The sequence below is a fragment of the Paramormyrops kingsleyae genome, chromosome 12, assembly GCF_048594095.1.
Source record: "Paramormyrops kingsleyae isolate MSU_618 chromosome 12, PKINGS_0.4, whole genome shotgun sequence".
Classification (NCBI taxonomy): domain Eukaryota; kingdom Metazoa; phylum Chordata; class Actinopteri; order Osteoglossiformes; family Mormyridae; genus Paramormyrops; species Paramormyrops kingsleyae.
Genome location: NC_132808.1, coordinates 30,956,681 through 30,971,784, shown reverse-complemented (window position 1 = coordinate 30,971,784; position 15,104 = coordinate 30,956,681). Strand labels below are relative to the sequence as shown.

Here is a 15,104-nt window from a genome sequence, read left to right as displayed (position 1 = left end):
TAAGGTCGTGTTTACTTTTCTCGGCCGAAACTATTTCTTCCTGGTTCGATAGTAGCACTCACCTTTAATTGAATGCCTACTGAGGAATTGAAGCAGCCTTTCGCCAGCGGGATCAAAATAAGAAAAGAGGAGAGGGACCCCAAAAAAGGGAGGAGAACGGGAGAAGAGGGACAGTATTTGGAGGTGGGTGAGAGGATCGTCTTGTCTATCCGCCTTCTGTTCTTCATGGGTTAAATTTTAAGGAACTAGTAAGTTAGGTTTTTAGCAAGCCGCCTAGCAAGCCCTGGAAGAAGTCTTGGCTGGCTCGGCTTTTCCGCAGATGCGCTTTTTGAAGTCGCGATCTAACGCGGTTCGTGTCATGTACGATTTTTACCCCACTTTGCAAGGTAGCGCATCGCATAATAGGTATTTTGGATAAGTGATCGCATGTATTGCCATGTATAGTTACATGGTAGTTACATACTTGCCGAGCCGGATGGGAATGTCGTGTTGCGTTGCCACGTTTAATGCGCCTGGCTGTACGTGTGAAAACAGCTGGCTGGTGCTTCTTTTTTATCCATGTGCGGAAACAGAAACGCACAACTGAAGGTTTTCTGGACTTCGTTGCAGTTGCAACATAAAAACTGTGTGGGTGTTATATATGTGTATATATGTGTATTTGGACAGCGTTAAAGCTGGTCAGTGATACGGTACGGTGATTAGAAAAAGTAATGATATTTGTCACTGCGGCAGTCTGGTTGTGTCAGAAGCTGTTACACAATGTGTCGCTCTTGGAAACGTCCAGCGTCGACTTTTGATTTTTTAAATAGTAAGTCTATGGGGCGTTACTGTGTTTCTACACCGGCGATACTTGTAGATTTTTTTTTCGCGTCACGGCACCTTTCTGCATTTCTGGTACGTCCAGATTGTCAGTCTCGGCTTAACGCTGCTCCCGTTCGCAGGGTGTTTCGCTTCCTCCGTGCTTCACGGGTCCCCTGTGTGTGACCCCAGGCGCCCAGCAGCCCGACGGCATGGCCCTGCTCACGCTGCACCGCACTCCGTCAGTCTGCACGCCGGTGAGTCCGCGCCTGTCACGCCGCCTGTGCTGCACTGTCCGCACGGATACCAGCTGCGATTTCGTTTCCTTCTCATGGGCGAGTTTTCATTCTTACAGCGGTTGCTTTGTTTGTGTGCTGGGAATTTATTTTATTCTGCACCAACCTGTTTTCGGAGTATGTTGGAAAGTGCAAGCTATGAGCACGCGTCGTTATTAAACTGCATTTCCTTAGTTAGGGCGAAGGATTGTTGCGGGGCGAAAAGTTGATGTGAAGAAGTTAAGGAACGGAAGTAGAACGCATTTGTTGCTCTGAGGTTTATTTGGAAAGTATAACGTGTCACTACACTGGCAGAAGATTGCCAGTTCGTACCTCTGCTTGTCACTCGGGCTGTCCCCTCAAGGGTCCGCCAGTTGTACCCTAGCTGTAGGTAAATGAACCTTTTAGTGTAAATTAAGCTATAGAAATGGACTCTGAGGAACATCCCAAAGGTACAAACAACATTAATGTACCATCAATGGCACAACAATATTCTCTGTAGTCCATTTCTGTACCATAAAAGGTACAATTACCTACACCTAGGGTATAATTAGCAGTTCCTTGAGGGTACAGCCCCAGTGACAAGCAAAGGTACAAATTGCTATGCTTTTCTCTGGCAGTGGGTCTAGCTGTACTGATGGCACCTGAGTATAGTAGTATAGTAGCCGTTGCGACAGTTCACAGAGGAAAAAACACCCCCTCACACTTGTCTCAGCACCACTGTCTTAATGGACTAGTTATAAATAAACTTTTCCAGGAGTAATTCTGTTACCTTAGGCTTAGTAGGTAACAATTAACTTGCCAGCCGTTGCAGAGATGAGAGGCTTTTCTGCCTGTCTGTGAATAGGATTGATTTTGTTTTTACAGGGACTACTGTATAATACTCTGTTGATGACGAAATGGGTAGATTTTTGTTTGGCGGACAAAATGGGAAATAAGATAGTCGTGTTTTAAACAAGATTCATCTGTATAGGAGTGCTTTCTTCCCGTTCAGTAAAACTACACGGGTAGCTATGGATGTATCATTTACATCAGTGTTGTCTAAGCCATAGCGAGAGCGGCAGATAGTGTTACAGCTGCAGAGCTGTCCCCGACTCTCACACTCCCCGTTTCTGACGTGCTGTGTGATAACACCTTTTGTGACCGTCTTGCTTATCATTTTCTCCCTCTGTCTGTGTCGTTTAACGCCATCTGGAACATTGTCGTCGTTTTGTTATTTGTTTGAAATTTTTTAATTCATCGCTGTTTGCTCTCTGTCTCTCACCTCCTGACCTTCATGACGGTGAAAAACTATTTGAGTCAGTCAGTAAATCAAATTCCTGGCTTAACTCATTTTCTCTCTCTCTTTCTCCCCGTCCCATCGCTCCGCTCTCTCTGCCCCCCCCCCCCCCCCTCTCTCTCTTTCTCTGTGTTTTTTTTACTGTCCCTGTCTGGACATGTCAGTTGCATAACAGGTAATGTTACTATCTCACGTTTCATCCCTCTCTGTCCTCCGTGTTGACGCTCTCCCTCCCTGCTCCCTATTCCTCTCCTTCTTCCCTACAGTACAGTGTTCTCTGGAAAGTGGAAAATAAAATCCTTTGCAATAATTGTACTGTCATCCGTCATGCTTTATTTTTCATTTTTTAAAATTGATTTCTTAAAGGATGAAGCAATCCCAAGGAGAGGACAACTCCAGAAGAGGTATAACTACTGGAATTATTGGAAAATAAATTTTTCAAGTTACAAGCAAATTTGTTTAGATGGTTGTACTTGCCTCTGTGTTGTCAGTCATTACGATGTTGAGGATTGTCTCGCAAAAAAAGTGATTATGGTCAACATTATTGTCGTATTTTCTCATTGTCGCACAAAGTCACCGTTAATTTGTTAAAATATCGGCCCACTTTCACTGACAGAGAAAGCTTTGCCCTGGTGAAGGGGGCAGTGCTGTTGCTGGAAGAGAGTGAAGGAGGAGAGATTGGGACTTCGCCCCCTCTGCTGAAGCACCGCCCACAAGGGGGAGGGAAATCGGAGACTCAGCACAGACACCTCCAGGCCATGGTGTCGCTGCTGCGACCGGAGGACACCCTCAAGCTGGTGCGAGCTGCTTGCCGTGCGGAGTAGTGCACATCTCTGCGGTGCTGTTCCTCCTCTCACCTCCTCTTCCTCTTCCTCTCAGGCTCTCAGTCAAATTGGTTTGCAAAGTGTACATTCATGCTCCTGCACCATTTGTATGTGTGTGTTTGTGTGTGTATGTGTATTATGTTTTTATTACATTGTGAGGACCAAATGTTCCCCACAATGTAATAAAAACCTGTTATTTTGACCTTGTGGGAACAATTTTCCAGGTCCCCACAAAGACCTGTGAATGCAATCAAAAAACTAAAAATGCCAAAAGTCTCGTATTTTGTCTTTTTAATTATGGTTTAAGTTAGGGCTGGGTAGGGGTTAAGGTTGTCATGTTGGGATTGGAGTTTTCCCAATAGAAATGAACGGGGAGTCCCCACAAAGGTGTAATTACAAACCTGTGTGTGTGTGTGGCACAGTGAGAGGACAGGCAATGGCCTGGGGCCCCGAGCTGAGAGGGGGGCCCCCGAGGGCCACCGATTACATAGTACATTGCAACGACAAATCTGCTTTATTTGTGCATTGTTTTTCACAAAAGTGAAAATAAAGGTCCTGTGTTTATTAAATTCTCTTTGTTGAAATGATTAATATACACTTAAGAGTAAAATAAAGGTAATACATTTTTACCCTGCCGGGGGAGGGGAAGTTTGGGGGCCCCATGGAGTTTTTGCCTTGGCCCCCCAGAGTCCCTTGAATTACCTCTGGATGCATACAGACATACACTTTAAAAATATAAATATGTTAAAATATATAAAATATGTTAATATGTTAATATGTGTTTGTTTACATATGATGTGTAACACAAACTTTGTTTTCTTTCGTTGTCAGGCGGTGAGGTTGGAGTCTGTCAGTCCCGTCAGAGTGAGATACTTGTTAGTTATTTCGACCGACTGTAGTAAAAATGAGAGCATCTTACTCGGAGTGGATTTCCCCAACATGGAGAGGTGTGTATACCTCCTGCAGTTGTAGCTTCCAGAGCTTCAATCTAGTGCTTTCCAGCTATTGCAATTCAGTGGCAATTCAAGAACATTCAGATGCATAATAATATGCTACATTACGTAAAGGACTCCGCAACAATGTATCATAATTTTGCCTTTTTCTCTTGCAGTGATTGTTGCACGATTGGCCTGGTTCTCCCCATTTGGAGTGACACGCAGGTCTACCTTGACGGAGACGGGTAGGAGACTGGAAGGGGTGCGGAGAAAAAAAAAGGAGGCTAGCAGATTAATGGCCAATGAGGGATGGGACATTCGTCACGACAAGTGAATGTTAAAAATGTTCCTGCACAAGATGCAGTAGCTCTGGCTGAACAGTGTCCTAGAGCTCTGATGAGTCTAATGTTTATACAGCTGATTTTTCTTTTCATTCTTCCATGGTTTTTGCTATGCAAACAAATGAAATTGATTATTTAAGCACTGGTTCTTAATTGCCCAGACATGGCATGCTCAAATATTGCATGGGATGTTTATTTAAGGTTCTCTGTGTGGGCGTGTGAATGTGTACATTTGCATGTGCACATATATGTGTGTTTTACTGTGGTTGTTTTGTGCTTTCTGAAACCTTTGAAACACATATTTCGCGGGGGGGGGGAATAGTTCCATCTCTGGGTTAAAACATGCAGTGGGTTTGGTTAATGGGTTTGGGTGCTGAAAGCAGAGATGTTGCAGGAGCCGAGGTGGTAAAGTCAAAATAGCCTTTTTGCAAAACCACCGCGCTCCTGTTCCTTGGTGATGGCTGCCCCTGATTCAGTTAGTGCATGTACACTGTAGCACTATTAACTCTACAATGTTTATTAACTATTAACGTTTCAGCTACAGTCCTTTTTTTTTCTTTTTTTCTCCATTTCAGTGGGTTTAGTGTCACCTCAGCGAAGATGACAAGGATCTTCAAACCTGTATCCATTCAGACCATGTGGTGAGCTTATATTGAAGGACTCGATGATTCTACCTGCTTCTGTATGGACTCATTAATTTGCATCTGAAATGTATTTACTCTCCACTTACGACGCCACGCTGCTATTGCCAGTAACGTGTCGGGGTCTGAACCCTATAACCTCCTGTTTTCTGATATTAATTGGAAAGTGTTGTTAGTGCACTTGCTAGCTGTGCTTCAATCCCCTTGTTCTCCTACGACCTGTTGGATTAATTCTTGCTTCTTCACGCAGGTCAGTCCTGCAGGCCCTGCATGGCTGTTGTGAGAGGGCAGTGAAAGGTGCCATCATCCCAGGCTCTGGACTGACCTGGACCCAGAACTACGTTTCCCAGGTGGAGTCAGACCGCCTCTGCCGCAACGAGTGGGGAGCAATGATGGGCCTGGAGTCGGTCAGGAGGGACAACATGGGGCAAAGGTCAGGACTCGTCCCCAGCTAGGCCTCAGATATCAAACGCTACTTGGTGTGTCCTGGCTTTAGCATCTGGATGACGAGGCTTCACCCTTTCATCAGTTCTTCAGAGAGAGTGTCGGTGGAGAGGAGGATCAAAACCCAGCTAAGGGAGATCATGAGGACCGAAGATCTTGAGAACATCACATCCAAACAGGTGGGGGGAGGAGAGAGATCCAGAAGCCAAGGGGAGGGCAAGAACCCCATCAGATATTTACCGTCACAGCCATCAGTGTCATTAGAGATTTTGGACCCCATGGCAGCATATAATTTTGAGCCCCCAACTCAGACCAATCATATTATGTTCCAAATTTTTTAGGGCCCCTGTCACTCGGGCCCTTGGAATCATTCTAACTGCCCCCCCCCTTTACAGCGCCCCTGATCACAGCTTATCTGGGCTTGTGATTCTGAAGAATGTTATTTCGTGTCTCTAGGTCCGGATGGCTCTCGAGAAGAACTTAAACATGGACATGAAAGACTATAAGGAATTCATCGACAACGAGATGATGGTCACCATGGCACAGATGGACAAACCCTCTAAGATATTCGACTACCTTTTCCTGGTGAGAGAAACCCCCTTGACAGATCACACGTGCAGAACAGAGCAGCTCTCCAGAGTCCTGTGTTGGCAGGATTACTTAATTTCCTCTTTGTATCAAGTGTCGGGGACATGAACAGATATGAGTGGAATTCTTTCTTAAGCACTGGCAGTTCATTACCGTCTCAGCCGTGACAGCTCTTATTGGAGCAGCAGTTTTTGCCGCATCTTGTAATCCATGGTATCTTGATTTTTGTGTGTGTGAGAGATGATTTAATTTTGTCTGTGTTTATCAGTTACAGGGCATGGTAGCTCTGAGTCGTGGGATCGATAGAGATAAATCAATTAATTTGATTTTGTTGTTTTTAAGGGCTCAGAGTGGAATGCGGCCAATTTTGAAGAACTGCAAAAAAACAAGTAATCCCGATTCACCAACTTTCCTGCTTTCTGTTGCCTCTTGTGTTTCGTGTCATACTAATTCCTTCTGTGGCCGTTCCTTTGCTGTAAATGATCTCATCTCTTGCATCACTGGGGTAATGTGGCCTCTGAATGGCAAATTATGTCATTTACTGGGGGGGGGGGCACGAAGCACAACAAATCCCAGGTAGAGAGTGGGCTAAAACGTGTAGTGGAACCAGAGCATGGAAGTGGAACGGAGCGATGACTGCTCCGCTCATTATCCCTCCCCGCTCCGCTCATTATTGCTCCCCGCTCCGCTCATTATTGCTCCCCGCTCCGCTCATTATCGCTCCCCGCTCCGCTCATTATCGCTCCCCGCTCCGCTCATTATCGCTCCCCACTACAATGAAATCGCATCGCTAGCTCCAAAAAAAGAAAACAATCTGCATTGTATTTTAATTTTAGCTTAACCTGTAGCCTGGCATCAAAATAACTGACCAGCCAAATCTACATTCAAGAAGAAATTATTTATTTCAAGATGTCAGTGGGTTGCAAAGTTCGGTCAGCTGGCTGGCGTGCAATTTTCAAATCAAGACAAATCTGCGCATGCATTTGCATGTATGTAATAGTTTTATTGCCATGTAAATAGACTAAAGGGTTTGCAAATTACCCCAATGCTTTTGATGTGGCTAATATTAGGATTATGGTGGAATACTGTAGATTTGCTGTAAAATTTCTTGTGTGTCACGCCAGATGCGTGAGAGTTAGGAATCCTGTGAAAGTGGAGTGAGATGGAGTGAGAGATAAGGGGATGCTCCAATTTTATTCAGATATGCCGCTCCGCTGCTCACTCCCACTCCGACCAACATCCTTTCGCGCTCCCTCCTGCTCACGCGCTCGGAGCGGAACCAAATTAATGTGTTTTTCAAGTGGGAGCAATAGCAAATACTACTTTGGGGTTTTTTCTTTCAGACAGCAAAACAAACACGAAGTATCACATGAACATGTGTTCATGTATACACACACACACACACACACAAACCTACAGCCGCAGAAAAAGATGAAGAGACCACTTTATATTTTTAAACAAATCTGCAGTTTTAAATCCATGGTTCTTCTGGCAGAGGCCTACGCTAAGAAGCAGCAGGTTGCTTCCAGGTTCAAAATTTTTAAGACAGCAGGACACAAGAACAAAGTGAAGCGGGAGACACTGGGAAAGACCAGAAACCAGCCAGGTAAAGGGTGGAGGCAACTTTCTAATGCCAGAGATGACTGTTAAGTTATCTGACAGTTTCTCATGAATCAGCGGATTACACTGCTAGGAGAGACTGATCCGAAAAATTGTACGGGTACGGTGGGTATGTGGGGAAGCGATGAAAGATCAGCTGTTTCCAAAGGGGTCGTGACCGAAACGGTTTGAGAATCACTGATGTAGCATGTGAGACATGCAGTGTCATTAGGTAAATTGTTACAACATTACACTGTTTGAAATGTGTGTGAAGTATTATGGTTTACACTTTCCATTGCGGTTTCACTTTCGACAGTGTTGGCTACATCTTGAATGTGACCATGGAGATAGACAACTTTTTCCCAGAATCCTTCACCTACATGAATATCCGGGTGTATGACGTGGAGTCAACGGATCTCCTCTCTCACTGGAATAACACTTACACGTTTATCAACAAAGCTAGGTACTTCCTCTGCTTGCTTTGGGGTTTTTCCTCTATTTTCCACACAAGTCTAGTAAAACAGTCTATTGTAGGATAAAATTAGCATTGCATAGCTCTTAATGTACAGTGAGATGAAATCTTCCATTCTTCTACCAATATGTAGCCAGTTTCTGGCCATGAGTGTTGTGATTGGTGAGTTCGGCAGTCATGTGGTGACCTTGTCACTCCCAGGCAGAGCGGCCAGGCCGTCCTGGTCCACTGTAAGATGGGCGTGAGCCGGTCAGCCTCCACGGTGATGGCTTTCGCCATGAAGCAGTACCAGTGGCCGCTGGACATGGCTCTGGGCCACGTACGGGAGAGGCGGTCCATCGTCAAACCCAACGAGGGATTCATGAAGCAGCTGCACACCTACAACGGCATCCTGAGTGCCAGGTACCCATGCCAACCCCACAGTCACATGGCTCCTGACTGTCTGCGCTAAGCATGTTCTGCATGGTGTGAAACCTTAAGTGCATTGGGGTTGAATTTTTATTGACTAGTTGGTTTTTTTTTTTTTTTTTTTTGCTTATTCTGGAAAAGTTATGTACAGGAGAGCAATAGAAACCTTCAAATTTAGGAAAATTTTTATATGGTCTATAGAAATTTCAAAGTTCTGTTTTTGGATGGGTGCCAATCTGTTAGACTCTGCCTTTAGGTATACTTCAGAATCAACATGTAAATGACTTCATATTTTAGTCTACAGACAGATAAAATTACATACAGTACCAGTCAAAAGTTTGGACACACCTACCCGTATGGCTTATTTGAATAGTTATATAGTCATGAAAACTATAAAATAACATGGGTTTTACACTGACAAAATTTTTTTTTCCCCTTGTGAGGTTGGGGGTGGCAGCTTTGTGGGTTGGGACTGAGAAGGTTGTTAGTTCAATACCCTGGGTCAGTAAGGCCCTTAACCCCAGTTGCTCCAGGGACTGATTTACCCGACTGTCTCCTATATGCCAGTTTCATCAGGTGGCCTCCTGGGATGCTTTTCAGAATTTGAATTTGGTGATCAGTGTTGACACGCCACAGTACACAACAACGAAATGTGTTCTCTGCATTTAACCCATATGTGACAGCAGGGGGCAGCTAATTCAGCGCCCGGGGAGCAGTGCGTGGGGGCAGTACCTTGCTTAGGGTACCTCAGTGGTGCCTTGCTAGTCAGGGATTCGAACCTGCAATCTTTTAATTACAAATGTACTTCCCTAAGCCACCACTGCCCACAGTTATACTACATTGGGAACGTGGTTGCCTGGGATTCAAACCCAGGACCTCTTGCCCCACAAGCAGTAATCATACCCCTGCACCAACAAGGGGCTCTCCAGCTGTCCTGAAGGAGGTGCCACATATTCTAAGCACTCACTGGCCGCTTTGCATTCACACTCTGGCCAAACTACTCCTTAATCATGTCTACTGGGTTTCGGTCAGGTGGTCATGTGATGTGACATTTCCACCCTCCTTCGGAGGCGACCTGGTGTGTCCAGACTTTTGACTGGCGCTGTGCCCGTCTCACTGAGAAGGTGCATTTCACTTTCACTTTTGGCCAGCAGGCGTATTCATCTACTCGTGTGTCTATCACGGTGTCTCTCTGCCTCTTAGTCAGCAGCGTCACAACCTCCTGTGGAAGCGGAAGTCAAGGCACAGCCACGAAGAAGGCAGTAATGAAGAGCAGGAGGATGAAGATGACAGGTCTCTAGAGGATGAAGAGATTGATGAAGATGAGGCAGAGGTAAGGCGGGGAATGAATAAAAGTGCAATTTACTCTCAGATGCATTCAGCAGGCTTAGTGTAAAACTGACCCTTGAGTATGGCTGGTTTTTATTTAATTTCCTTTCGTTCTTCACATAATGGAGTAAAAGCGCATCCCTTAGCAGGCGATGTGAGGCTGCACTGCAGAATAAAAGTTGTACTATTATCGCTCCCTTTCTGTAAATCTCGCTTTTCTTCTCATCACTGTTGGCTTAAAAGCATTTTTCTGCAAGTTCAAGACAAGCCAGCTCCTCCCCTGACCCATGTCTGCTTCTTCCTTTAGGTGTTCATTGAAGGTTCTGCGGATCCATTAGCAGACAGCTCTCTGCCCCCTTCCCCACCTGACACCCCCTGTCCATCCCAGGAGTCTGAAAGATCCACCCATCACACCACTGTCCCAGATGGTGACAAGGTGGGTGCATCTTACCCCTTAAATGTGCACTTGTTTATTTCTGTAAGTGCCTGCCCCTCCTTTGTGGTGCTTCCTTAAAGTCATTCCGAATTAACTCGTGAGCTGAAATGGTCTGTCAAGTTTAAATTGAAATACCTTATTTTAGGGGTGTGTAATTTGACGATGTTAGATGTCAGGTTGGGGAGCATATGCTGATGCAGCGTGTTGCCGCACCCACCACACGGCAAAACGCCTCAGGATCCCGGCTGGCGACCCCCCCGACAGACACCTGGTCCAGTTCCATCCATCTGCCACAGCCAGGTGTTACGTGGGTGTCCCCTTGGCCTGCTCCAGCTGCTCGGGTCCTCAGCGATGAGGATTCTCTGAGCCGGATCACCCTCAGGGAAACGCGCCACATGGCCGTAGTGCCATAACTGACGCTCCTGCACAACGCCTCATTCTGGACTCCTCTAGCAACCGCTCATTCGACACAAAGTCAAACCAGCGGTACCCAAGGATTCTCTGAAGTGACACCGTTCTGAAGGAGTCCAGTCTTCATCTCAGTTCACTGGGTAGTGTCCATGTCTCACAGACATACAGCAAGACAGGGAGCACCAGGACTCTGAAGACTTGGACCTTCGTCCTCTTGCAATGATATCGGGAGCGTCACACACCCCTTTCCAGCGACCTCATGACGCCCCCATGCTCTCCCAATCGGTCTGCTGACTTCATAGGAAGAGTCACCAGAAACACTAATGTCACTAAATCTCTCGAGGTCGACATTCTCTCCGCAGACAAATACACTACTGATGGCTGTGCCTAAGAAGTCATAAAAGGCTCGGATCTTGGTCTTGGTCTTTATCCAGGACACCCACAATCCCAGACACTCAGACTCCTCGCTCAGTCTCTCGAGAGCCCCAATCAGAGCCTCCATTGACTCCGCTAAGATCACAGCATCGTTGGCAAAGTCAAGATCAGTAAATCATTCTTCACCAACAGATGCCCCACAACCGCTGGACCCCAGGACCCTGCCCAACATCCAGTCCATACAAGCATTGAACAGAGTAAGAGTAAGAACACACCCCTGGAGAACCCCAGAACCCAACTGGGAAGAACACAGAGGTTCTCCCTCCACTCTGCACAGCATTCGCAGTACCAGTGTACAGGCCAGCCATGACGTCCAGCAACTTCAGGGGAATCCCGCAAAGGATGTCCCTCAGGATGTCCCTCAGGGCAACTCAATCAACTGATTCAAACGCTTTACAAAAATCGACAAAGGCTGCAAAGAACCAATATTCGGGCTTGCACTCGATGAGAACCCTGTGCAAGGATATGGTTGATGGTAGACTTCTTAGGCGTAAAACCAGACTGCTCCATTCGCTGATAGCAAGTGATCACGGATCCTGTTAAGGATGACCCTAGCAAGGACCTTACCCAGCACTGAAAGCAGTGTTATCCCCCTGTAGCTGCCGCATCCCAGACAGTCACCCTTCCCTTTCCAGATAGGGACTACAAGTCCCATTTTCCAGTCAATTGGGATGAGGTCTTCAGAGTAGAAGATCAGAATCCACAAACTGGGCACTTCTGTAGACCCTACAGATCTGCAGGAGCCTCCAGTGTCTGCCCACGAGGATGTGATCGATCTCCTTCGCCGCACCACCAGTATCGGAGTACCAAGTCCAATGATGCAGCTCAGGGTGTTAGAACTAGGATCCAGTGACCCACACCCCCTGACCTTTCACAAAGTCAAGGAACATGGAGCCACTCACACCCCAGTCTCCAGACCCATGGGCAACGTACCCAGATGGGCCACCTCAAAATAGGACCCAAGTGCCGCCATGCAGCAGGTGACACCTCAGCACCACACCAGCCCTGATCCCCAGCAGGCCTGACCCTGTTAGCTCTCTGACGGTTTTGACTCTTCCGGGGATGAGAATCGTGAAGACTTCCTCCATTCCTCATACACACATCATATGTTGTTTTGTCAGCCTAGTTCTTTTCGACACCGCAATAAACCGTTAATTAAAATATGTGCCTTCATCCCAACATGCAATGTGTAACATGCAACATATTCCCTCTTCGGCAACGTACCATCCCAGACAATATGGAGGAGCTCGTCCCTGAAAAAGAATTGATACCAGTAACATGTACCTTGTTTATATTTTCGCAAATCAACACTTATTTGCAGAATTTGCAAAAATAAGGCTTACAGGTTGGAAGGTAACACAAACTTTTTTAAGCACCTCAACAACACCCGAAAGAATCTGCTGACAAGCTCTGCTGTTTTTGATTTTAGGTTTTGTTAAATATTGTTACATATTGATGTCAGTTAATCAATTATTATTACCTTATATCTCATCTTTTTAAAAATAAGAATTAGTTTTGGTTGTACTTTTTAGTGTCTTGCAAAATAGTCTTAAAAATGAACATGCAACAGAATTGGGATAAGTTCGCAGATCGTGATCCTGTCTGGAAAAAAATTGCTATATGATATTTTTGATGTATTGCCCATCCCTAGTTTTTTGAGAACAAAGCAGTTTAACTTTGCAGTTTATTTTGCTGCTATAACTGGATGTAGGTTTGAACTTGCTCAAACTTATCAACAGTTATTGACTAATCAACTTTTCAATCTCCCCATCCATCAGGTTTCCCAGAGTCCGAGTCGCAGTGGAAGGATGAATCTCTTTTCCCTCATGCAATCAATCTGTGAACTGGATGAGGACGAGGAGAGGGGCAACGACAAGGAGGTGAGAAAAATGAGCCCGTGTCACTAAAACAACAGAAAGAAAGGCCACTACAGCACACGCCTCTCATTGTTTTTGTGCCGTCTTTGATGTCCGCACTGTATTGGTCTGCCATTGGTGCAGATGGCTGCCAGTCACTGGAGGTCACCTGAGCAGAGGAGGCGGAGCCTGGGGAGAAGGAGCCTTATTCATCAGAAAGCTCACGTGGATGTGTCTCCAGAGCCACGCAGCCTGCGTGGTGATAGGACCTTGGAGGCGGAAGGGGCGGGGTCAGCTGTACCCAAGACTGAAACAAAGGAAGAGGAGAGTGGAACTGAGGGAGGATGTGGAGAGTAAAATATGAAATGAGAGCTCAGGAAAAAGCAGAGTGTGTGTGTGAGAGAGTGAGAGAGAAAGAGAGAGAGAGAATATTTTGCCAACAAGTATATGTATATAAATGACTGCGAGTTTTTGAAGCCATCCAACTTTTCACTGCTTCCGGTCACAGAATGAACCCGGAAGTTCATTAATGTAGTATTTTACAAAACTATAGCTAAATGACAAACTATGACCAAGTATCAATATTGGAAAACTTAAACAAGGAAGGTTTATCTATAAAACCTTGTTTTGTTTTTAATGCCACTTTTTATATAAGTATATATAAAAATCACGGTGCATCCCATAATTGTCAGTACTAATTTTGAGCAGACACTTAGGTGTGTGTGTGTGTGTGTGTGTGTGTGTGTGTGTGTGTGTTCAAACACCCCTCTCAGTCATGTGACTGTCAAGAAATCATCCATTATGGGTATTTTCCTCATCCAAATAGGACCAGTCAGTAGCATTCGTTTGCAGGGATTAAATATGGCGAGGTAATATTTTAGTATTTTAAAACAAGTAGTTTGGACAAGATCTATTTTTGCACAAGCATTTGCACACACTTTCTTGGTAGTCTCTCTCTAGGTGTTCTATGCAATCCATTGTTTTAAGCTGTCTTTTAGTTCTGCAAATGTGAAACTATGCAGGTGCTGGAGCGTTTTCAGGGCCAGACATTATTAGTTCACTTTACTGTATTGCGAAGCCCTCCAAGTGGGTGGATCATTCTGTTCTGCACTTGCTGTGTCACTAGTGCGATGTCTGCCAGCATGCTGATGTCTGAATGGAAATGCACTGTTTGGCTATATTTTGAACTTATTATTCACCACACTAAGAACATATTTTATTGTAACGCTACAAATTTGTATATCCATGAAAAAATTGGATTAAGTCACGGATATGTATTTTATATTTTTATACCTAGGATCTAGCAATGCCTTGAACAAAAACAGTGATCATCATATGGCCCTAGATGTATATTATTATTAGTGTTAGAAAGGGGTTGTGAGGTGACGGCTTATCATTTTCAGTATTTGTCACTGTGCCTTCCTGAGAGTTCAGTACCTTGTAATGTATTTGTTTAATGTCTGTCTGTTATGAACTGTATGTATGAATGAATGGGGTTTCATTGTATATCTGTGAACATTACAGAATTGACTCCAGTGTGGATATGGGCCTGTCGTGATCTGCCGGATGAACTTAAGAAAAAAATCAAGTCAAATCAAAATTGAACAAACCAAAGATGATCAATCAATTCTGAACTGCATTGGCTCAGACAACTCGATGACCCGTTTGTTTTCCATTTTGTGATACTGAATGACTCTTCAAATTCTCGGCTCTCATTGAATAATATGTGCAGTAAATCACAAATGTTTACAGTGATTTATGTACTTCCTACCAGTCAAACAAAAATGCTGATGTACAGATCAACAACTTCATGCCTCAGGATTATGGATGTTTTTGCTCCGATCGGATTTGCCTAACTTGATGGTTCACGTTCTTAATACTTACAAGTGACCTGTATCTAATTGTAATGTGAATCGATACATCTTTGTAAATCATCTGCGTCACCAACAAAAAAAAATGCTCAGCACATGCATATATACAAAAAAAAAAAAACATTTTGATCTGACTGTTCTCATTCATGTTGCATGCCTACG

The 15,104-nt window shown here is 44.9% G+C and overlaps 1 protein-coding gene across 3 annotated transcripts; it reads left to right on the top strand.

The window, feature by feature from the left end:
* The first annotated feature begins 24 nt into the window (after window positions 1-24).
* ssh3 (slingshot protein phosphatase 3) lies at window positions 25-15,077 on the top strand. 3 transcript variants are annotated; one of them, XM_023797412.2, is made up of 17 exons: window positions 25-183; window positions 942-1,055; window positions 2,719-2,756; window positions 2,969-3,149; window positions 4,008-4,123; window positions 4,288-4,356; window positions 5,028-5,093; window positions 5,344-5,526; window positions 5,623-5,716; window positions 5,994-6,122; window positions 6,468-6,514; window positions 8,041-8,187; window positions 8,398-8,598; window positions 9,808-9,937; window positions 10,241-10,369; window positions 12,994-13,095; window positions 13,216-15,077. In XM_023797412.2, exons 1-17 carry the CDS (start codon window positions 73-75, stop codon window positions 13,426-13,428), a joined length of 2,070 nt encoding a protein of 689 aa, XP_023653180.2. In that variant the 5' UTR covers window positions 25-72; the 3' UTR covers window positions 13,429-15,077. The 3 variants fall into 3 exon arrangements, with proteins under 3 accessions (XP_023653180.2, XP_023653181.2, XP_023653182.2); XM_023797414.2 differs by lacking the exon at window positions 25-183 and adding an exon at window positions 267-386; XM_023797413.2 differs by lacking the exon at window positions 942-1,055 and having other exon boundaries at window positions 40-183.
* The last annotated feature ends 27 nt before the right edge of the window (window positions 15,078-15,104 follow it).

Excerpts from the sequence above, each read along its gene's own strand:
- ssh3 (XM_023797412.2), top strand. The coding sequence starts at position 73 with ATGCCTACTGAGGAATTGAAGCAGCCTTTCGCCAGCGGGATCAAAATA. Across the intron at positions 6,123-6,467 it reads TATTCGACTACCTTTTCCTG|GGCTCAGAGTGGAATGCGGC; the intron begins GTGAGAGAAACC and ends GTTGTTTTTAAG. Across the intron at positions 8,599-9,807 it reads AACGGCATCCTGAGTGCCAG|TCAGCAGCGTCACAACCTCC; the intron begins GTACCCATGCCA and ends TCTGCCTCTTAG.